Genomic DNA, 23,197 nt, shown 5'->3' with positions numbered 1-23,197 from the left:
GGACGCGCAGGCCCAACGGCCATGGCTCACGGGCACAGCCGCTCCGCGGCATGTGGGGTCCTCCCGGACCGGGGCACGAACCCGCGTCCCCTGCATCGGCAGGCGGACTCTCCACCACTGCGCCACCAGGGAAGCCCCAGTTTGGATATCTTATACTGACTTCTGTTGCATCTAATCTGATATCAAACCCATTTATTGAGTTCTTAATTTTAGATTTTTTTTTTAGTTCTAGAATTTTAATCTGATTATTTAAATAAAGTTAAGAAGTGAAATCCTGTTGTCTATTTCTTTAATAAATTAATCATAGTTATTTTAAAGTCCACGTCTGATAACACCAATATCTGGATCCCTGTGCATCTGTTTCTATTGTCTGGTTTGTTGTCTTGTTTTCAGTCATTTGGTGCTGTTGTACGGAATGTCTGGTAGGTTTTGATTGAATATTGAAAAATTGTAGAGGCTCTGTATGATGTTATCTTCTTCACAAGAAGATTTACTTTTTATTTTTTTATTTTTCTTTCTAGCAGGCTAATACAGTAAGAGAAGCTCACTGTAATCCAGTGAGGAATTGAGATGTTTTGAGACAAGGTTTCAGTATTCTTGAGAGCTGGTTGTTTCTTCAGCTTTGCTCTTACTCCAAAGGCATAGCCCTTTCCAGGGCTGTAATTCAGTCTGGGGTGTTTACTATAGTCCACCTTCCTTTGTGAACTCGGAATTCCAATTTTTGTTTCCCCAGTACTGTGAGATGGTCGAAAAATTTGCTTAACCTTTTAGCCTTTTAATATTTATTTTCTGTTTAACTTCTCGGACACTTAACCAATCTTCCCCCACCAACTCCCCCCACCTCAGATTATGACTTTCTTTTTGTGTTTGTTTGCTTGTTTTAGACTATGACTTTCTTAATGGCCCTGAACTTCAGTTGCTGTCTTCTTGGCCGCATGAGGCATTGGCAGTTCTGAACTACTACCTTTTACTACACAACTTAAAATTGGCAAATATTTCAAGAGAAAAAGCAGTGCATGTTGTCAGGCCCAGCTTGGGGTGTTTCTGTGATCTTGGCCCCTTAGTCCCGGATACCTGGATTGATACCTGCATTCAATGATCTGTTTCTTGTGTTTTGTCCATCTTTTGTAGTTGCTCTGGGGTGGGGGCAGGGGGCGGGGAGTTGATCTGATACAAGCTAGTCCATCATAGCAGAAAGTATCTCATCTCCATTATTAGTCTTTTGAAATTTATACCTCACTTATCTCCCCTCCTCCCAAAAAACATATTTGAGGCAATTTACAGTGAAATACACACATACATGCAATAAACCTTAAAATAAGGGTAAAGAAACCAAAAGTACAAGGGTGGCAGAGAAGGCACAGGAAGGTATAGAGGTAGAGGAAAAAGATAATTATTAGAAATTTAGATTGTGAATGGTTTCCATATTTCACCATCATATTTCGTACTAGACTTTCTTTCTTTTTTTTTTTTTTTTTTTTTTGCGGTACGCGGGCCTCTCACTGTCGTGGCCTCTCCCGTTGCGGGGCACAGGCTCCGGACTCACAGGCTCAGCGGCCATGGCTCACGGGCCTAGCCGCTCCGCGGCATGTGGGATCTTCCCGGACCAGGGCGCGAACCCGTGTCCCCTGCATTGGCAGGCGGTCTCTCAACCACTGCGCCACCAGGGAAGCCCATACTAGACTTTCTTGAAGCTAAGGTACAAAAGGACACATGAATTTTATATATGTTGGGGAAAACAGGACTTGGAAGTTGGAATACAGGTAAAAGAGATGATGAAGCAGTAACAATTGTATTCAGGGTTTTTTTTTGTGTGTTGTTTGTTTTGTTTGATTTTGTTTTGGTAGGTTTAGGCAGAAATTTTAAAAACAGGAATTAGGAAGCAGTGCAGGGTTCTGAGACCTATCTAAGAGGGTCTGGGCATCACCAGGGCATGGTGATGTGGTGCTGGGCCACTTAGTAATTGGGATTATGACAGAGAGGTTTAGCATAGAGCCTTAATATACTGCACAAAATGTGCTATTAAGATACCCTAATTTGTGTTGAGTGTCAAAGGTACTTGGGTTGTGGTTACTGACCTGAGTGGTGAGAGACGCCTATATAGTTCTTGTTTTCTGGGGAAAGAACACACAATGGTCCATCAACTGGTATTTTTTTTCTGGTACTAAATTTTAAGAGACTTTTATCATATGGATTCTTGCGTCATTGAACAACACAATAGTGGCCTCAATAGTCCTTTAAAAACTAATAAAGAAATGCTTTTCATATAAAGGTTTCTTATATTGACCCCTGAAAACAAATTTAAATTGTTTCTTAGTAAAGACATTTTTATAGAAAGCTAACCTAATACAGTTCAGGTGCCAAAGTGTTTGGGACTCTTCATTTGAAATACTGGTAGAATTTGGAAAAACAGAGGAAAATTTTGTTTTTTTCCCCCTTAATCAACTGTTACAAGAGGTTTCAACTAAAATTGGTAATGTGTGGCTTTGCAGATACTCTTTTTGATTTGGAAAGAGCCATATGCTCTATGTTTTACAAGTTGTGTTTATTTTAAAAATATTATTAGCTGTTATTTAGCAATATTAAAGGAAATATGTGCTGAATAGCAGACTGCTGGTAGCAAATTGAAATTCTGTTAACTAAACTTCAAAATCTTGCTTTGCACAGATGAGGGGACATCCCAGTTCTGCATGTACGACCCTGCTCGGGTTTATCTTTTTTATATTAGGATTTGATCTTTCAAGCATCTGTTCCTATCTGCTTGGCTTTTTCCAGTGGCACTGTAACATAGCCAGAGTCGAAGGTACTTCTGCAGGTTGAGTTGAGGCAGGAGTGCCTAAGGGACCCCAGGGGAGATGGGGAAGGCTTCCCACAGGAGGTAGTGCTGGAGCTGCTTCTTGCAAGAGGCTGAGAGATTGCTGGGAGGGCATTCCAGATGAAGGAAGCACAGAAGCAGATGCTGTGAGGCCCAGGAGAGCATGGCATTTCCAGAGACTGAAAGGCAATTTATTTTGTTGAAGTCTAAGGACTAAGGGGTGGGAAAATGGTAGCTGATGAAGCTGGAATGGTAGCCATGGGCCAGACTATGAAGGATCTTGTGTGTCTTCTATTCGTTCATTTATTTAGCAAATATTTATTGAACAACTACTATGTACCAGGCCCAGTTCTAGGCACTGGCATTCAGCAGTGAACAAAACAGATAAAAATTGCTGCTCATTTAGACCTTACATCCTGGTGGGAGGAGGCAGATAATAAATAATAGTAAAAGTATATGGATACACATAAAGAACATTAGGGATAAGTGATAAGAAAATTTGGCAAGAATGAGGGTGGGTGTGTACAATTTTAAGGTGATCAAGAAAGACCTCACTAATAAGGCGACACCAGAATGAAATGTGAAGCTGGTGATGGAGTGGGGTTTATGTCTGAGAGTGCTCTGGACCGAGAAAATGTGCAGAAGCCCCAGGTTGGAGTAGGTCTCTCTGCTCAAGAGTCTTAGGAGGAAAGCATGGCTGGAGTGCAGTGGAGGGAGGAGCTTGGAGAAGAAAAGAGGGCCAGGTCCTATGAGGTCTTGATGGCCTCTGTGAGGACTTGGCTTTTATCTGAGTGACATGGTGAGTGATTGGAAAGCTTTGAGCAGAGTAAGGACGTAATACACTTCAGTTTTTAAAAGATGGCTTGGCTGTGTTGAGAGTGGAGGACAAAAGCAGAGGGAAGGCAGGCAGCCAGTTGGGAGACTGTTGCAATAATTCAGGTGAGAGGGAAGGTGGCATGAACCAGGGGCATCACAGTGGGGGGGGGTCTGGAAGATAGAGTGTATCCTGTAGGTGATGAGGAGCCATGAGATACTTCTGACCAGTGAAGTGACATATGATTTGTGCATTAAAAAGATGATTTGGGTGACTCTGTGGTAGCAGGACTGGAGAGCTGACAAGCAGCTGGCTCAGTTTGCTGAGTTCCACTCACTAAGAATAAAGACAGACACCTTACAAGGAATGTAGCCTCATGCCGAAGGGCCCCGTTGAGCTGGTTGTTAACCCTGGTGAACTTCTTGACAAGGGCTAGAAATTGCAAAGGTTTACATATTAGGAGATTCCTTTGTAAACCTGTCAAGGAAGCAAAGTGAATGATTGTGATCAGGTTTATTCTAGAGGCGGCCTGCAAAGCAGGTAACCGCAGACCCTTACCGCATGCAGGGCACTGTTGTGAGTGTTCTGTGGCTCAATTAATCCTTACACAGCCCTAAGGGTGTGTCTCCATTTCACAGATGGAAACTGGGCTCAAGGAGGATAAGCGTTAGGTTGTGTTCCCTCTCACGGGTCTCCACCATGAAGCTTCCTTCTTCTTCTTCTTCTTTTTTTAAAAATATTTATTTATTTATTTATTAGGTTGTACCAGGTCATAGTTGCAGCACACAGCCTCCTTAGTTGCGTCATGTGAACTCTTAGTTGCGGCATGCATGTGGGATCTAGTTCCCTGGCCAGGGATCGAACCCTGGCCCCCTGCATTGGGAGCGCTGAGTCTTATCCACTGCACCACCAGGGAAGTCCTGAAGCTTCCTTCTGAAGGGTCTCTCTGGGAGAGTCAGAATTATCCAGTCATCTCTGAAATTAAATGTAAAAAGGATGGCCTGTTTCCACTGTGAAATGTGGTGATGATGACCTCACTGCTTGCTGGGTATTATTTCAGTGCCCTGAGTTTCCAGTGACAGAAATTAGCCTAAGGAATATAAGTGGGTGTGAGTGGAATAGCAAGGAATTGAAATGTCCAGGGGAGGACGTGCACGTGTGCATATGTGTTTGTTTGTGTGTATGTGTGTGTGCATGTGGAATGATTTAGAAGGTGTGGCAGATCTAGTGGCTCAGTTGATGCCATCTAGTCACGAGGGCACATCTCTGCGCCTCTTTGGTCCCAGTGTTGACCTGGGTCTCTTCTGCTGTGGATGGCTACCTCACCTGGTCAGGAGGGCTGCCCACATGCAGCTTTAGAGCAAAGCAGCTCTGTAGTACCCTGATTCCAAAGAGGTGAAAGTGTCTTCTTGAGCAGCTTCAGCAAAAATGAGCAAGGAGGACTCTGACCTTGTTTCAGCCCCAGCGTGCATTCCTGGGAACCGGGGGTGCAGGGCGTTCCTTAGATCATAGACATATCATCCCAATCTCTGCCTTGATCTTCACATGACACTCTCGCTGAGTGCTTGTCTCTGTCCAAATTTCCCCGCTTTTAAGGATACTGGTCGTTGGATTAGGGGCCCACCCTACTCCAGTATGACCTCATTACGGTTTAGCTAATTACATCTGCAACAACCCTATTCCCAAATAAGATCACATTCTGAGGTGCTGGGGGCTAGGACTTCAGCATATGAATGTGGGGGGGGGTGGTGGTAGGGAGACACAATTCAACCCATAACAAATGACAGAAACACAGAACTGAAAATAAATAATAGAAGTTCCATTTTATTGAGCTCTTACTACATGGCAAAGTCTCAGCTAGCCATTTTATTTCATCAACTCAGTGAATCCTTCTTTCCTCATTTTATAGTGGAGGAAGCCAAAGCTAAGAGAGGTCTCTCAGTTTAAACTTGTCTCCTTGATTTCAGAGCCCATGCTTTCTCCTGTATATCTTAATGCTATACCTATTCATAGACCATCAGGAAAGAGCCATGCAAGTTCATTTGGTCTGAATTGAAATGCTAACACAGGTAATAAACGCACTGCAAAAAAATGTGCTGAAGTTCATTGCAAAGAAGCGATCTTAAAGGACACACAGGTGGCGGTCCCTAAGGGCCCTCCCAGAGGCCTGTGAGATCTGTGCTCTTGGGGCAGGGAATGCCAGTGAACTCTTGGCTTTGTCCACCAGGCCTCTCATCCCCAGTAAGCCGCTGCATTCCTACCAACGCCCAGCAACCAGCCAGAGCAGGCACTGTCTCCCTTTGTGCTTCCCTATCCTCATTCTGAATTTAGATCAGGGTGAAGAGTAGAGAGAAGGAAATGAGCCAGAAAATAGAAAATTAATACTTGGTAGAGTTGTCATATTTTAAAATTAATATATAGGCAATGTCAGATAACCAGAGTTAAATCATTTTATCAGCAGGCTGCTCTAGGATTTAAAAATTGGCAGCCATCATTGTAAATCAGGTCTCAGGAGCCCCCAGGGAATGGTCTCTAGGGAAGAATGCTGATATAGGGTGGGCAGAAATGTAAATACTTGATTAGCTGTGTCCTTTTCTTTCACACAAAGCCTAAAGTATTTCTACCTCATGTTGAGTGATCACAGTAGGTTAAATAGTAACAGGAGGGAGAAAGCTATTCAAGTTCATGGTTAGCCTACTTTTAGTGCTTCTCTTCCTCCCTGGCAATCCTAGGAGACTGTTGCATGAGAGGTACTCACCGCAGGGGGGTATTCCTGGCTTGGGGTCCTTGGGGGTGGGCTCAGCCTTCTTCTGCACAGACACTGGCAGCACGCTGGTCAGTGTCACATTTCCCCAGCTGGTCGATGTCACGTTTCCACCATGTGCCTGGGAGCCGGAGCGCCCACAGTTTTACCACAGTTATACTGGGAAGACCTTATTGGATTCAAGCCCTGCCTTTCACCTCTTGTTGTTGCAGCTCTTTGTCGAGGGCGTGTGGTGAGGGTCCCCGCGGGGAGTCTGGTGCGGGTGGTGGGCACTGAACTGGTCATCCCCTGCAACGTCAGCGACTACGACGGCCCCAGCGAGCAGAACTTTGACTGGAGCTTCTTGGCCTCGGGCAGCAGCTTCGTGGAGCTCGCCAGCACTTGGGAGGTGGGCTTCCCCGCCCAGCTGTACCGTGAGCGCCTGCAGAGGGGTGACATCGTGCTGCGGCGGACGGCCAACGACGCCGTGGAGCTGCACATAAAGAACGTCCAGCCCTCAGACCAAGGCCACTACAAGTGTTCCACCCCCAGCACGGATGCCACCGTCCAGGGCAACTATGAGGATACAGTGCAAGTTAAAGGTACATCCTCACGGGGGGGTTGCTGCGCTGGGGGACTGGACTTTGCTCTGCCACTCAGCTGTGCGGGACTGTGCCAGGAAACTCAAGTCCTCTGGGTCTCTGTTCCCTCCTCTGTCCAATGGAGGAGTAATGTCTTACTTGATTAAAGGCAGAGGATGGGCCAGGTGGCCTCTGAGGGCCCTTTCTCTTCACTCCATTATGATTGTGAGCCCTCCCTTGGCTGGTGAGTTGAGGCAGAGTGGTGTGTGATGGCGGCTCCAGCTGTGGGCCAGGTAGCCTGCACTCAGTAAGTCCCATGGTTCGCTGCCCTCCCACTTGTCAGCTCTGTGGCTGTGGGCATGTCCCATGCCTCAGCCTCCTCCTCTGGAAAACAGTGCCTTCCGTAAAGGTCAGTGTGAGTTAGGACATGTAAAGCCTCAGAGCAATGCCATAGTAAGCACTCAGTCAGTTTAGGGATGAGAAGGTGATGGTCATGATGACACTGATGCTCAGGTTTATGGGACTAACAGATACTTCAAAGCTCATGTCTTTCTTTGTGCCCTTCATGATTTAAGTACCTGTTTGTTCTAGAAGTTGTAGGGGTCATATGTGGAGAAAGAATGATGTGGTCACTGCAACCTTATTGGCCTGGCTGTGCACCTAATCACACCTTATGTATCTGGAATGTTTGGGTTTGTTTGCTTTTTCATTTTCCAAGTTCTGTTTGATTAACTCACACATTCAATTCTCAACCCAATGAAGAAGAGAGGGCAGGGTATTTCCCTAATTTACACATGAGGAAATGGAAGAGCATAGGTTAATTACTTGCCTAAAACCACACAGCTAATTAGTAAATGAGCAAGAGCAAACAATGTTAATTTGGGGCTAGCAAAATAGAAACGTTATTAGTGTTGTTGTTATGTAAGTATGCATTTATTTGTATCCTGCCTTGTTCCAAAAAGAATTATATCAGAGTCGTAGTGTAATTAATGATCAGGAAAGCAGAAGATGTACATGATACAAAAAGAAGGGGTTGATTCAGGCATTCATTCCTTCTGTAATGATTTATGGACTACTACCATATTGTCCAGATACTGTTCCCCCATTAGACTCATGAGGGAATAAAACAGCCATGTCCATTATGCAGGTATTAAAATGTCCAATCTACCTCTTCCATGACCTCTTCTCATTCCTCTACAAAATCCAAATATGTTTTTGAGAAAAAAAGTCCCATAAGACATTCTTGCGTTGGAGTTAAATAATGCATCGCTTCTGTAGTCATCACACACATGGTACACCTCCACTAGGTCAGATGCACCCTCATCTCCATGTGTAATTCTCATCTTGAGGAGTTGGAGGCAGCAGGGCAGCAGGGGGAAGCTACATCCCCCCACCCCCGCCACTGCCCAGAAAATCTTTCTGTTTGTTCTCCAGTCTTTGAAAGGCAGGAGTAAGGAGAGGCTTTCCTGGGGTCAGGAAAGCAGATGGATGGCCGTGAAAGAGACTGGTTGGCTGCCCAAATGGAGCCTCTCGTGGCTGCCATGCATGATCTAGTGTCTCTCTGGCCTTCAGCTTCATGGGTCTTCAAACTATATATCCATGGCCTCAGGGATAACTAGTCTTGGGAACTGAGTCATCTTAGCTAGACTCACAGACTGATGTGTATAGTAGAAGGTCATTATATTCATTTGCAGTAGAGATAGGTCTTTGTGATGTGTCCTTCTAAACATGTAACAGTTTTTTTTTTCTGTTATTTAGAGTAGTCCCTTCTCAAGGACACTGAATTTGTTTCTGAGTGTGGGATGGCAGGAAAACCCAAGGAGATGATGGACAGTGGTGTTTGGGGATTCTCTCGGCCAGCCCATAGGCAAGCCTGAGAGGTTGTCCCTGCCCTTTGGTAGGGGCCTCCTCGCTAGTTACATCATGCGTGGCTTCCCTTCCTCAAGAGCTGTCACCAACACTTCCCTGATCTCCGGCCCTCATTTTCTAGACTATGGAAGAGCCCAGCTTTTCCCCAGTGGGTCCTAACAGTTAACTAGCTGAGGCGTCAGTTTTCCTCGATGGCTTCCTACCCTGCAGATACCCTCTGCTCAACCTAGTCATTCTTAGACATTCCCCAGGCCTCAAGGCACAGGAAGCTCTCCTGTGCTTTTGTGCTTTGCGGATTGCACTGCCTTCACTCCTAGAAGATCCCCCAGGTTCTCTACGCCCGCCTGTGTCCTAACAAAGGAGTGTTGGACAGTAGTGGCTGGTTATTTGATTGTGATTGCTGAGTGCCAAGCACTGTCCTGGGCACCTTCCCTTCTAACTGGTTTAATTCTCAGTCAACTTCCGGAGATAGGTCTCGTTGTCATCCCTTTTTAGAGTTGAGGAAAACGAGGCACGGAGGGGTAAAGTGACTTGCCTAAGGGTGGCAGAAGTAGAACTCCAAGGCCCAGCTCCCCAAAGGGAGTTTGCACCACCCAGTTCCAGCCAGGGGTCTTATTAGTGTCTCCTCTTTTTTCAAGTCAGAAAGTTGAGATCGTAGACGAAGTGCAATGGGCAGCCGTGCCCATCTGGGCTTTAGAACAGGGGAGGGGTGGAGGAAATTGTGCCGCAAGCCCCGGACGGTGCTGGGCAGCACTTGCGCAGTGGCTGGGGTGGCGGTGTGCTGACGGCTCCGTTTTCTCCCTGCAGTGCTGCCGGATGCTCTGCGCGTGGCCGCCGGCCCGCAGCCCTCCCCGGGCCCCAGCCTGCGCGAGGGCGAGCCCTTCGAGCTGCGCTGCTCGGCCTCCACCGCGTCGCCGCTGCACACGCACCTGGCGCTGCTTTGGGAGGTGTGGCGCGGCCCCGCCCGCCGGAGCATCCTCTCCCTGACCCACGAGGGCAGGTTGCGGCCCGGCCCCAGCTACGAGCAGCGCTACCGCAGCGGAGACGTGCGCCTGGACACCGTGGGGAGCGACGGGTACCGCCTCTCCGTGTCCCGGGCCCTGGCCTCCGACCAGGGTTCCTACCGGTGCATCGTCAGCGAGTGGATCGGAGAGCAGGGTAACTGGCAAGAAATTCAAGAAAAAGCCGTGGATGTGGCCACCGTGGTGATCCAGCCAACAGGTGAGTTTCTGGAAATTGTATGTTTTAGACTATATATTATTCAGGCCAGTGTGGTGTAAAGAACTCGGCCGGGAGCCTTTTTCTTCTCTGACAAGATTTCTGTTCCTCCTGGGAGGCCTTGCGTTGACGGGTGAGGGAGTAGGGTGGTGTTAATGGTTTGGGGAGGATGCATTTGTTTTGTGCCAAATGCCGAGACCCCTGGGAAGCTGCAGTTGCATAAGATACTACGAGAATTTTGTGACTGAAAGATTAAGTCCTTTTAAGTGCCAGGAGAGGTCCGGCCTGGTGGTCAGAGGGGCTTTGGGGTGGAGCTGCCCCCAGCCCGCTCCCTTGGCTTCATTTTGTTTGGTGTTTCCTAAATCTCTGGATCTGCCCTTCCCCACAGCTGTTGGGGACGTGTCTGGCCCATCCCCAAACCTCTCGTCTGACTTGGGTCCTCTAGGCCTGCCTTTCAGGTCCCCTCAGATGGGACATCCCCTTGTAGGTGAGGGATTCCCTAGGGCTGGGCCTCTTCTTATGTCCTCTATGCCACATACCCCAGAAACATTCAGCCCTGGGGTCTATACGCAAGAAGTTGTTGTCATCTGTGAACCAGCCTTTTCAAAAACAACTAACAAAACCCTTCTTACTCCTGCTAGAGAAGTAATTAAGGAAATGCAAAACACATTTTCGAAAACCCATAAAAAAGAAAAACAAATAGGAAAGAAAAACAGGCCATTTTTGACTCAGTTTCCAACAGGCATCAGTAGAGAACCTACTGTGTGCTCAGTTCTGTCCTGGGCTCTGGGGTCAGAGATGCTTAAGGATCGTACCCAGGCCTCATGGAGCTTCTGGCTTGGCAGAGAGAAAGTGTAAAGAGCCCATCTCAGGGTGATGTCACTGCTGTGGATGGTTGGATAGACTTGGTTTGCTCGGAGTCTGACATCTCCAGATCTCAGAGTACTCTGCTGCTGTCGCTGCTGCCTCCTGGTTTGTAAACTGGGAAGACCTTGGTTGGACTCATTTCCTGACTATAAACAAGAGTGTGTGGTCGCTCTGTTGCTGAGATTGGAAGGAAAGCAGGAAACGATACACACGGGGAGTGTTTTTCCTCTGCAAGCTGCATTGTCCTGAGCACTCTACCCTGCGTTTACACCACAGCACAGGAGCTGGATTTGGTAAAAGCAGCACTGACTGGCCACTGAGTCACCGTGGCCGTCAGTGAAGTTGGAGGTGCTCTTGCAGACAAGAGGGGCTGCAGGTCACACTCAGTCTTGGTTCTCCTGGCTTCAGAAATCACTTTCCAGGTGGATTCAGGTCACCTGCCTTTTCGGAAGTGATCTGCCAGGAATCTGACCTAAGAAACCACGGATATTCAGCTTGCATCAAACAACTGTTTTAACGGGGCAGGAGGGTTAAGAATTTCAGCTTGGCAGCGAATTATCTTTTCATACAAGGGTTTCAGTTGTAAAGGTTTTTTTCTTTTATTTCAAACAAGCCACAAAACCCAGAGTATAGTTATAAGACTTGAACACTCTTGAGTCTATTAGGCAGGCAGTAGCATCTGTCTCTCACCTGAGCCTGAGGGTTCGTAGCTTTTTGTGTGTGCCATGGGCGTCTTTGACAGTCCTTTGAAGCTCACAAACCCTTTCTGAGAGTTAATATGTTTTAATGCATAAAATACATGTGGAGGATGACAAAGGAAAACAACTACATTGAATAGTAATCAAAATATTTTTAAGACAAATTTGTTATATAATAATATAGTGTTTTATTATTGCATTAAATAAGAGAGTGGCAGGCCTAACAACTACTGTAATTTCTGATAAGTGATGAATATAAATTATATTTTAAGATATCTGCAACGATTGTAAGGTGATGTGAAAATATCCGTGATTTCTATTGGGAGCAAGGTCCCAGGGACAGATAATACTACACTGGTTTGTTGCTTAGTTTCATAATGAGAAGAGCTGCTATATTTCACGTAGAGGTTAGTAAAACAAAGGCAATTTGTTTTTCCCATCCATGTCACAGATTCCTTAAATTCTCTTTGTGGACCCCAGGTTAAGAACCACCACACTAGAGTGATGGTCTTTCTCTCATTTTCAACAACTGCATTCTCCATAGCTAGCTTTTTTTTTTTTTTTTTTTAATTAAAGTGTAGTTGATTTACAATATTATGTTAGTTTCAAGTGTACAACATAGTGATTCAATAGTTTTATAGATTTTACTCCATTAAAGTTATAAAACATTGGCTATATTTCCTGTGCTGTGTATTACATCCTGTATCTTATTTATTTTATACTTAGTAGTTGTACCTCTTGATCCCCTTCCTCTAGCTTGCTCCACCCCCTCCCCCTCTCTCCACTGGTAACCATTAATTTGTTCTCTGTATCTGTGAGTCTGTTTTTGTTCTGTTATATTGATTCATTTGTTTCATTTCTTAGATTCCACATATAAGTGAAAACATGAACTATTTGTCTTTATCTGTCTGACTTACTTCACTAAGGATAATACCCTACAGGTTTTGTTGCAAATGGCTAAATTTCATTCTTTTTTGCAGCTGAGTAATAATCCATTGTATATGTACACCACATCTTCTTTAATCATTCCTCTGTTGATGGACACTTAGGTTGCTTCCATATCTTGGCTATTGTAAATAGTGCTGCTATGAACGTTGTCCATAGCTAGCTTCTTAAGTATTCTTATCGCATTGTTATGATAAATGGCACAAAGCTACTTAAATGTTGGGGCTGTGTCACGTAGGTGGCAGTAAACCCCCCTATATTAGGAGTGGTCTGGTTGATGCAGATGTTGGTGTCTAATTTATAGGTTCAGTTATATCCAGTAGGAGAAAGCCTGCATCACCACAGGCTTAGTCTGAGGTCCCCTCTTGCATTACGAGTCCTTAGAACTGATTCTTTTTTTCCCTTCACCGTGCTTCATCCTGTCCCAGCAGTGAACCCTCCAATCCCATAGAACATGTGACAACTATGCTTAGTGATGTGACATGATATTTAGCCACTTGCAGGGAAAAAAAATTAGAAAGTGAGCTATACTGCTAAAGAGATGTTTCTGCCAGTATTTCTAAATGCAGGAATCTGTTTTCTCCATGCATACTGTCCACAGCTGCATATTGCCCACTTCTTCTTTCCTCAGCTGGCTCCCTCCTGAGCCTTCTTTTACCGCCAGTAGTGGTGGCCGGCACAGAGGAACTCTGGCAGTATTCTGGGATCTCTGACCACGGTTCGTACGTAGGGTGGTTCAAACCGCAGCACAGGCTCAGGGCAGCAGTTTCCATACTGACTCCTCTCAAAAGATATCTCATATTATTCTTGGCTCGTTTAAAGGGTGAGGGAGGAGGAGGAGTTTGGAAGAAGGTGGGTGGAGGTGAGAAATTAGACTTCAAATTCCTTTTTCTAATACTATGCCCACCTCATTTTCTGTCTTCATCAAGGCAGATCTTGAACTTGGCCTGAAACACTTGTTTGAAATATCATCAGCCTTTGGAAATATTTGTATGAAAGTCATTTACTCCAAAGGGCATGGGTTTTGGGGTTGCGTCTTTTCTGAACTGAGTGACAGCGTTTGTCGCTGAGCTGACCTGGGACCGCAGCTGGTGCTGAGTGACTCCTGCTAGAAGACCAGAACCGTGCTGTGCGTCCACTTGAATCCCCTGGGAGGTGTCGGCTATTTATCATCTAAGCAGTTGTTCCTAGAGCATTACCACGTGTTGAATGTTTTTCTACTCTGATTACAGATGTTCAACTTCTTTGCAAAAAATCCCTTGAATAAACTAAAATGTTTCCATGTAAAAAGCTTTGACAGGGGAATGCTGAAACCACATCTGCCTGGAGACCGTGACACCAAATCCTTCAGTGCTTCGTCTAAATATAGTCTACTTTTAATTATCCACACAGAGAGGGCAGTGGCATGGGTAACCCAGAAATCATTGTGGTTTGGTTTTAGAATGTATGCTTTATCCTTGACTTTAAGGCGGGTGTGTGGAACAGAATAAATGATGCTCTAAGTGCATTGCCTTTGGAAGACTTGACTCGTTAGGCATATTGTCTGGTTTCACTTTCCCAGTCCTTCTGTTTAGGATCCTCCCCACCCCCTTTTACCCAGAAGATGGTTTCACCATCACTTCCTACCCTCCAGCTCCTGGCCCCCAACTGATAATATGTACCGGCCAGAGCTGAGCTGTCTTTTCTCTGAAAGTCACCCAAGGCCTGTCATGCATATGGAGAAAGTATAATTTTAGTTTTGTAGTGTTCAGCAGACTTGTTTTCAAATGATAGTGTACGTGATAATAGTGTAACACTTAAGAGCAGAGTCCCTAGAGGCAGACACCTGGGATTTGAATCTCAGCTCTGTCACATATTAGCTGTGGCACCTTGGGCAAGTTATTTAACTTCTCTGTGCTTCAATTGCCTTATCAGTAAAATGGAGATGACAATAGTACTACCTCGTGGGGTTTTTTTGAAGATGAAATTTATAAAGCACTCAGAAGAGTGCCTGGCATATAGTAATCATATATATATATATATATATATATATATATATATATATATATATATATATAAGTGCTTGCTGCTGTTATTGTTTTAATGAAATAAAAAATATGGTATGTTTCATTCATTTATTCAGTACATTTCTCAAGCACTTAAAACTGTACAAAGCCTTCTAACTTGAATGTTGCAAATAAGAAGGTAAAAGGAGATGATCTAAGGGGACGGGGATGGAAGCATCAAATACGATCGAGATTATCTAGATGTCCTTGTTTTTAATTTTCCAGTTCTTCGAGCCGCTGTGGCCAGGAATGTGTCTGTGGCTGAAGGAAAGGAGCTGGACCTGACCTGCAACATCACAATGGACCGAGCGGACGACGTCCGACCCACGGTGACGTGGTACTTCAGCAGGACGCCTGACAGCACCTTGCCCGGCCCCCGTGTGTTGGCTCGGCTGGACCATGATTCCCTGGTGCACAACTCTCCTCACATGGCCTTGAGTCACGTGGATGCACGCTCCTACCATTTACTGGTTCGAGATGTTAGCAAAGAAAATGCTGGCTACTATTTCTGCCACGTGGTGCTCTGGACACCCGGGCACAACAGGAGCTGGCATAAGGTGGCAGAGGCCATGTCGGCCCCAGCTGCTGTGGCTGTGACCTGGCGAGGTGAGTGGTTTGGAGGCATGGCTCTTCACCTCTCTGGCTTCATCCCTCCTCTGGGATATGGAGAGGAGTCAGGGAGCTGTGTGTTCTGCATTGTTTGGGCCTTCTTGATATCAGGACAAGCATACGCTCTCCTGCATAGATCCCAAGCTGGGGGAGAAAGCAAAACTGGCTGAAATAGAATCTGGCAGGCAAGGGAAATGTTTAGATAATGTGGCCTCAGTTGTCTCAATACCCTCATCTGAGAGGATATATATTCCTTTTGTTGTCGAGATTTGCAGGGTCAGGGGCCCTGCTGAATAGCTCTTTGAAATGGATCTTTGTTGGAGGGAGAACACTGCCATTCTCCCTTTCCTTTTCCTAGACTCCTAGGTACTCTCTGGCAGGAGCTGGGGCTTTTCTAAAGCCCAGGGAAGAAAAAGAATTCCTTCAGTTAATGGAACACGTTTTTTTCACTGAATGCCCTGGAATGGCCAAATGAATTTTTTTTTGCAGATACCAGTTAAATCCAGGGGGCTTCCTGCTTCCCCTGCTCTTCTGGAGGGCTCTCTCCCCACGTCCGATTCCCAAGGGAGGAGCAGAGTGGCCCTTAACCATTGCCCTCCTTGCCACCCATGTTATTGTTACTTGTCATATATGTGAAGGTCATTGTCATATCCTCTTCATTTTTTTTACCATGCTCATCTTCCCCATCGCTTATTTTCCTGAATGCTTGCCCTCCAGGGCTGACTTTTCCTAATTTTGTCACTATCTTGTAATTAATTGCAAGTGAACTTAGGCAGGATGGGGCGGGGTGGAGTGTGGAGTGCTTCGCTTCCCACGTCCATTACTGCAAAGATGGAGACAGGCCTGCCGGTTAGCCTCTTCCCTGTTTTGAGCTTGATCTCTCTGCTGTCCCCTGATTGTTCCGAGCCCGCATGAAGGCATTTGGCATTGCTCTATTAGGAGGTAAAACAGATCTTTAAAGGCTCGGAAATCATTTCCTCCTTTGTCTAATGCTAAACATCCTCCCGCCGTGAGCCCCAACTCATTTCTCAGCTCTTCCTTGTCTCTGCAGTGAAATCTTCTCCTGGGCTAGTGGCACATTCACTGTCTGTTTCTTCCTAATAAGCTGTTATTTGGCAAAGATGGGGAGTTGGCAAGTGGAGACAGAGGGGGCAGGGAGAAGACAAGTAATAAGAGAGTAAGCAGAGGGTCCATCCAATTCTGAGCGAGACCGGGCGGGGTGTTAGTCATCCCTGGTAGCAAAGTGATTCTTTGATATCTGCAAAGTGAAAGGAGCGGGTTCATCTGGCGAGCTTTTATTCCTGCCGTCTGAACCCCGTGCGAGAAACTCATCATGAAGTACTGAACTGGAACAATGTTAGCCCAGCTAGAACTCTCCTTAGCAACCTTCAAAATAAAACAGATGTTGTCAGCACCAGAAGAAGAGTTTTCATCTCTGGAGCTGAATGTGTCTCTCAGCCCTGATCCTCGGTGCCTTGTGCGGTGCTGTCAGATCCCAGCGCGGACGCTCTGCACCCCTCCCCTACAGACTTAGCATCACAGCTCAAATAAATGGGTGTCTCTCTCTCTCTCTCTTTTTTTTTTTTTTTTTTTTACGACAGTGCTGCCTGCACTCCAATTTGAGGGCCTCTTTGAAGTCCTCATGCGCTGATCCCAGCCTACCCCGTGGGAGAGATGCAGCTACTGTCAGGAAACAGGAGGGGAGCTCTGGGAGGGAATGGGCTCTTTTAGCTGGAAGGGATTTGTTGGTGGCTGTGTTCTCCAGAGAGTAGGAAGAAATAAAGAGACTAAATTGTGGGAAAAGGTTTGGTTATTATTCTGAGGATCCAACACGGTTGTGAAAGCTGTCAGTGTGCTTTTCCTTGGCTGATCTAAGGCCCCAGACCCCGCATCTCTCACAGTTCTTTGCACTTGCACGTAATGGGCACTCAGTAAACACTGGCCCGATGGGTAGATAAACCAGCACCAACACATGGATATGTTAAAATATGTGCATAGGAAAAGAAGAATTGCAAAGAAAGCAATAACGTTCAGCTCAGAATATTCAGAGATACTGCACATGGGCAAACCTGCCAGGAGTGTAAGTGGTATTCATCTCCTGTCTTCCCCTTAAATCTCCCCTCCTTCCCTGTGCCTGTGACTCATACCATTACAGCTCCCTGGACACTTGTCAGGAGGCGAGTTGGACCTGAGTACAGCAGTAGGCTTTTTCTCCAGGACCTCCCAATTGGATTCTCCGCTCAGCAGTGATCAGGCCTGGCTTGACACTGTGTGATTCTCTCTAGATCTACAACATGTCTGCGTATGCATGTGGATACCATGCCACATGTAAATTGGGGCCTGCTGAGGCTAACTGAGAGGTGGCAATAAGACAGGAAGTACTCTATTTAGATAGGTCATCTTATGTTGTATGACTGTGGAATGTTGTCACAAAAGAGCTCTTGAGAAAGCCAGTTCCCTATGCAGGTATTACACAAAGTGCTCAATTTTGCTACCTGACAGATTAAAAATAATAACTACCATGTATTGAACACTTACTGCGTGCCAGGGACTGGGCCAAGGGCTTTATGTGCACTAAATATTTGATCCCCGCAAACAGTGCGAGTGAGGTACTGTCCCAACCGCACCTGAAAACCACTGATTTTCATTTCACTCACAATTTTGAGGGTCAGGAATTAGGGAAGGACTCAATGGGGTTCATCTCTGATGCACATGGTGACAGCTGGGACAGCTAGGGCTGGGGATCCCCTTCCAGATGGCTTTCTCATGCACTTGTCACCACGTTCCAGGGCATCTCTCTCTGTCCCCACGTGGTGTCTCATCCAGGCCCTGTCCACGTGGCTTGGGTTTCTCATGGCGCCGTCCTCTCAGGACAGTCATTCTTCTTACATGGCGGCTGGCTGCCAAGACACAGGAAGTAGAAGTGCCTGGCTAGTTGAAAGCTATCCCTGGGACTGTCACAGTACACCTCCACTGTTTTCTATTGGTCAGAGCCATCACAGAGTCTGTCCAAGTTCAAGGGGGTAGAGAAAGGGACCCCATCTCTTAATGGGAGACCAGCAAGGTCACATTGCAAAAAGGGCATGTGAGATGGGAATCATTACTGCATCATCTTTGGAAAATAGAATCTATGCAGCCGTTAATGCTTGTCCCTTTTATTTCAAAAGAAATGTTTAGAATGGCTTGGACAGAATTATGGCCCTAGGTCAAGTCTGTCCCAAGTATTTTCATCCTATGTGGAAATAGTTTGGCTTTGGGGATCAGCTTCACTCCTGAAACTCTAAAGCATAGAGTCCTAGAAGCTGGGTGGATCTTGTCCTCATTTGCTTGGGTGCACTGAGTAGATGAGGGGTTGAAGCTGATTGGGGTCTTCTCACGTTCCATTGTGTTAACCAGAGAGATCAGGGCAATGACGTGAATGGGTCTGTCAAGTCGAAGAGCACTTGTAGCAGCTGGAAGGACTATGATTTTTTAGAGGGTAAGAAAAAATCTCTTAGGATGGATACCCCACTTTTGAAGGCAAAAAGATTTAAGTTGGGTTGCAAAACGAAGTCCAACTTAAAGCAGGAGGCACAAAAATAAAATCAAGATCAAAAGGGGTAAAAAAAAAAAAAATCAAAGAATAGGTATTGCAAGATGGTTGGGATGGATTAGTTACTGCATTTGAGCACTGAATTTGCCTCTGAAGTTTTGGAGAGTTGAGGCAAAAGAGATGTGATTATACAGTCCTCCTGATGATGGAAAACAAACAAAAGAGAGACAAACTTTTTCTTGGCACTGAATTTATCATGCACTTTTTTTATTTAAGGGGCATTCGATAGCATAATGGACAGTGCTTTCAACTGTGCTTTTACACACGCTCTAAGTGATTGTTTAAATGGATGTTTCTTATATCCACTCCCCATAAAAGCCGAAGGCATAAATCTTAAGTGTGTGAAGGGGTTTTTGTAAGAAGCTGAGTTACTATGGAGGACAAATGTTGCTTTGTGTTGATCCAATTTAGTATATGGCTAAAACTATAGAGAATCTGGAGGAATGGCTGGTTAATCTGCATGTTAAGCCATCTCTCTCTGCTATCAGATGTCTTAAATGAGCCCTTGGCAAGTGTTGGATACTAATCAGTTCATGGTTGAGCTCTCTGCCCGAAGTCCCAGACTTCTGTGGTGTTAATTGGAGAGGGTTCCACGGGCTTCAGATACATGAGCAGGAAACGGCAGAGCTGAGTTGTGCTATTCAGGCTTAGGCACCTGATTTGCATTCTTCCCCACTTGAGGACTGTCCCCTCTTCCAGCCCTGTGCCAGCGAGGAACGTAATTATTTTTCTTTAAAAGGAGCTGTTAATCTGCTAAGTACTTGGTAGCGACTTGAGAGTTCTTTGCCATCTACAGAAGATAAGATTTAGATCTGCAGAATTTTATGGGCAGCTACGATCAGCTGTCTGTCCAGGATTATCTCTGAAGGCAGAAGAGCGATGGAGTCCTGCTCCACCACCTTCTAGGCGTGTTATCTTGGGCTTATCGCTTATGGTTTCTAAGCTTTGGTTTTCTGCGCTTCATGGGATAATGCATATAGAGTGCTTCAAGCAGTGCCTGGCACTTAAGTGCTCTATACATTTTCTTGGTGGTGGGGTTGTGATTTATTGGTGTTTTGGGGGGAGAGTCAATATAGAACATGCTCTTCCCCACCAAGTTCTTAACCAAGTAAGCCACGGGGGTGTCGTAGGGCATGGAGAACGAGGAATGTATGGGTCCAAAGAAAAGGGGCTGAGCTGACCACACCTAGCCCCTTTCTTGCCTCTGCCCCCAAATCTGGTAATTCTCTCTTCTTTCTCTGGGAGGAGGGAGTGAGGATGAAGAAAGAAAAAAATGGCATGATTGTCACTTTGGGTGTGGGGCATAGGTATTCCATTCAAATAATGTTGTCTCTATTGCTCGGAAATGACTAATGCTGACTGCAACCTCATAATAATGGTTCTGCTAAGTGGGGTAAAGTAATAACAGCTCCTTATTTATAGCCTTCTCTTTTTAAATGTTAGAGAATATTTAATTGGGCTTTTTGTTTTTTTGGCTGTGCTGCGAGACTTGCAGGATCTTAGTTCCTAACCAGGGATCGAACCCGGGCACCCAGAAGTGGAAGCCCGGAGTCCTAACCACTGGACCACCAGGGAAGTCCCAGAGAATATTTAATTGTTGTATACCAATGATGATGGTGGCAACTCTTTGACAATTAGTCAACTCGCTCAGCTGCATCTAAAGTACCTGCCCAGTGCAGGGTAATAAAACTGGCATCGGCAGAAAAAAAGGGCCCTCTTCCTCCTGTTTCTTCTGACTCGTGCTTGCAGCCTGTTCATCTAATTAGCTCTCCCAAGTTAACTAAGCTTCAAAGGGGGTATTAGAACATGGCCCTGTTGTACACAGTTCAGGATCAGTGCCTCAGCTGTTATCATCCCTCTTGTCTTCTGGGATGGAGCTGGCTTTGAGAAGCATGAATAACTGGGTGTGTAATGAGGTTGTGCAGTTCGGCCCTAGTGGGAGCCAGGCCACGGAGCCAAAGCCTCTCCTATGATTCTGCACCCCCCCCCGCCCCGCGCTGTGCAAGATCTTAGTCTTTGACCTTAACCTCCTTTGGGCTTTGATTTCGATTTTGGTTTGGTTTGGTTTGGTTTAGGAAAAGTACGTGAAAATAGTATCTATCATATAAGGTTGTTCTGAAGATTAAACGAGAATGCAAGGAAAGTGTATGGCCTGGTCCCTGGCATACAGGAAGCCCTCCATAAATGCCAGTTATTAGTATCCTTGTACCTTCCTTACAGAATTGTTGTGAGAGTGAATAAATGAGGTAATCTGTGAAATCCCCCGGTTCAGGTCCCTGCATGTGGTAGGCACAAAATATCTGCTTTTACAAATTAGCCAATGATTCTGAACATTTTCATTGTTTTGAAAGTTATAACAAAGGAGTTTAATGACCCATAATCAAAGAACAAAGTCTTTCTTGGTGGGGCTTGCACTATGGGAGGCCGCAGGTTCGGGAGGTGGTGTGTAAATGAGCAGGTCGTCCTGGGAGCTAGATTAGGGAGAGATCCTTGTTTCTTGGAAGGTTAGTGATATGCCTTAGATTGGCCTCAGTATTCTGTGAAAGGGCTTTTACGGTGTGGGTGGGTCGTTTGTGTTAAACTTTTGGAGTAGAAATTTACCCAGGAGTAGAACAAACCACCAGCTTCAACAGTTATCAGTATTTTGCTAATCTTATGTCATCTCTCTTCCCCTCCCCTAGACACACATACGCACATACACTCTCTCTCTCTTTCCCCTGCCCCCTCTTTTTTTTTCCTTCTGGAAGAATGTAAAACACATCCCAGACATCATGTCATTTTGCCATTAAATACTTTAGTATGCATCTTTAACTGATAAGCATTTTTTAAACATAACCACTATTACATTCTTAGATGATTTCTTGATGAGATCAAGCAGAATATAGCAGTAATCAGTAGTGTAATGCTTATGCTGAAAATGAACATTTTTATGCAAAATATTAAATTTAGTCCAGTTCAGCAAGTGTGTTAGTGTCTTTTATGTACAAGGCATACATACTGCATACATAGCACACACAGATGAACCAAGTAGGGGGTCCCAGACCCTGAGAAGAGCCCTATAGAAGGTCCATGAGGCAGACAGACCTGTAACTGAAGTTCAAGGCAATGTTCAAGTAAAGTCCTCAAGAGAGCAGGGAACCTGGCGGGTGGTAGGGTCTCTGTGAATGTTTGCTGAATAAGAAGTAGAGGTGGGACAGGCTGGTGAGTTCACAGGAGGCTTCCTGTTCAGTAGGAGAGGCTACCTGAAGAGGTCTGTGCACGATGGACCTTGATGAATAGGCCCAATCTCTGCTGACAAGTTTTAAAATTGTGAAACAACCATGAAGGAAGATTTCCATACATGCACCAAAACATAAAAGAAATAGGCACCCACTCACACGCCTACCATTCTGGCATAGTGGAGTCATACCTTTTCTAGGAGTGTAAGTCTGAAGGCGACCTCCAAGGCTGGGGGATAGTTCAGATGACCTTTGCACATCCTTTAAATCACGGGAACTTATGCCTTGTAAGTCCGCAAGAATTCACGTGTTTGTTTGTTTTTGCATTAGGATCCTCCTTTTTGCGGGCCTAAGATTTAGTTTTAACAGAGAACAAGGAGACCAACCAGTCAATGAAGAGATTTTGCTCTTCTGCCAAGCTGGCATTCCTATAACTAGATGCACGTGCACTGCAACCCCTGTATTCTCCTTTCACCACATTTGTATACATAGATTTAAACAGATCCATCAAGGGGGAGAGGAGGGAGTAGAATGGGGGAATCGGCTCAGTCATTTACTCAGCGCCTTACTGAGCAGGTGTCCCAGGTGCTGAGGCAGAGGCAACAGCGGGAAGAAACAGAGGAGGTGATGAGGGAGTGGTAACAGGTGCCACCAGCACAGAGTCTAGAGCATGTATAAGAGGGCAGTGGGCGGTGGAGCTGGACAGAGGGCTTAGGCTCACACTCTGCAGGGCCTTGAATGCCAGGCTGGGGAGTGTGTTCTTCACTCAGTAGGTGAGAGAGAAAAGCCACCTACTGGGAGGCTTCTTGAACAGATGACCTGGTGGTGGTGTGAGCCTAGAGGCAGGTTGGAAAGTTATTATAATAGTCTTGGCTGGTGGCAGAGGGCCAGGACGGGAATGGTGGTCGTGAGGTTTTCACTTCTATGCACAGTTATTTATAGAGCACCTACTGTGTGTGAGGCCTGGAATGTGACAAGTGGAAGAGACACTGAGGAGGGAGAATGGTGAGACTTAGCCACCATCTGAAGAGAGTGGGATATGGCACACCTTTCAAGAGGAGGGACTGGGAGAGTGAACGGTGGGGTGTGGTACCAGGAGCAGCAGTTGGAAAGTTAGGAGGAGGAGCCAGCTGTGTGTGTTTGGAGTGAGGTTTTGGCTGTGTGTGTGTGTGTGTGTGTGTGT

General features: G+C 45.8%; 1 protein-coding gene across 1 annotated transcript in view; it reads left to right on the top strand.

The window, feature by feature from the left end:
* The window catches only part of PTGFRN (prostaglandin F2 receptor inhibitor), a 53,793-nt gene that overhangs the window by 24,084 nt on the left and 6,512 nt on the right, over window positions 1-23,197 (top strand). Inside the window, exons 2-4 of the mRNA XM_024119933.3 lie at window positions 6,606-6,974; window positions 9,630-10,043; window positions 14,821-15,201. Coding sequence (XP_023975701.1) covers window positions 6,606-6,974; window positions 9,630-10,043; window positions 14,821-15,201 — 1,164 coding nt within the window. The remainder of the gene's footprint in view (window positions 1-6,605; window positions 6,975-9,629; window positions 10,044-14,820; window positions 15,202-23,197) is intronic.

Source organism: Physeter macrocephalus, chromosome 4, assembly GCF_002837175.3.
Source record: "Physeter macrocephalus isolate SW-GA chromosome 4, ASM283717v5, whole genome shotgun sequence".
Lineage (NCBI taxonomy): Eukaryota > Metazoa > Chordata > Mammalia > Artiodactyla > Physeteridae > Physeter > Physeter macrocephalus.
The sequence above is the reverse complement of the archived record's forward strand: the minus strand, read 5'-3'. Positions and strand labels throughout refer to the sequence as shown.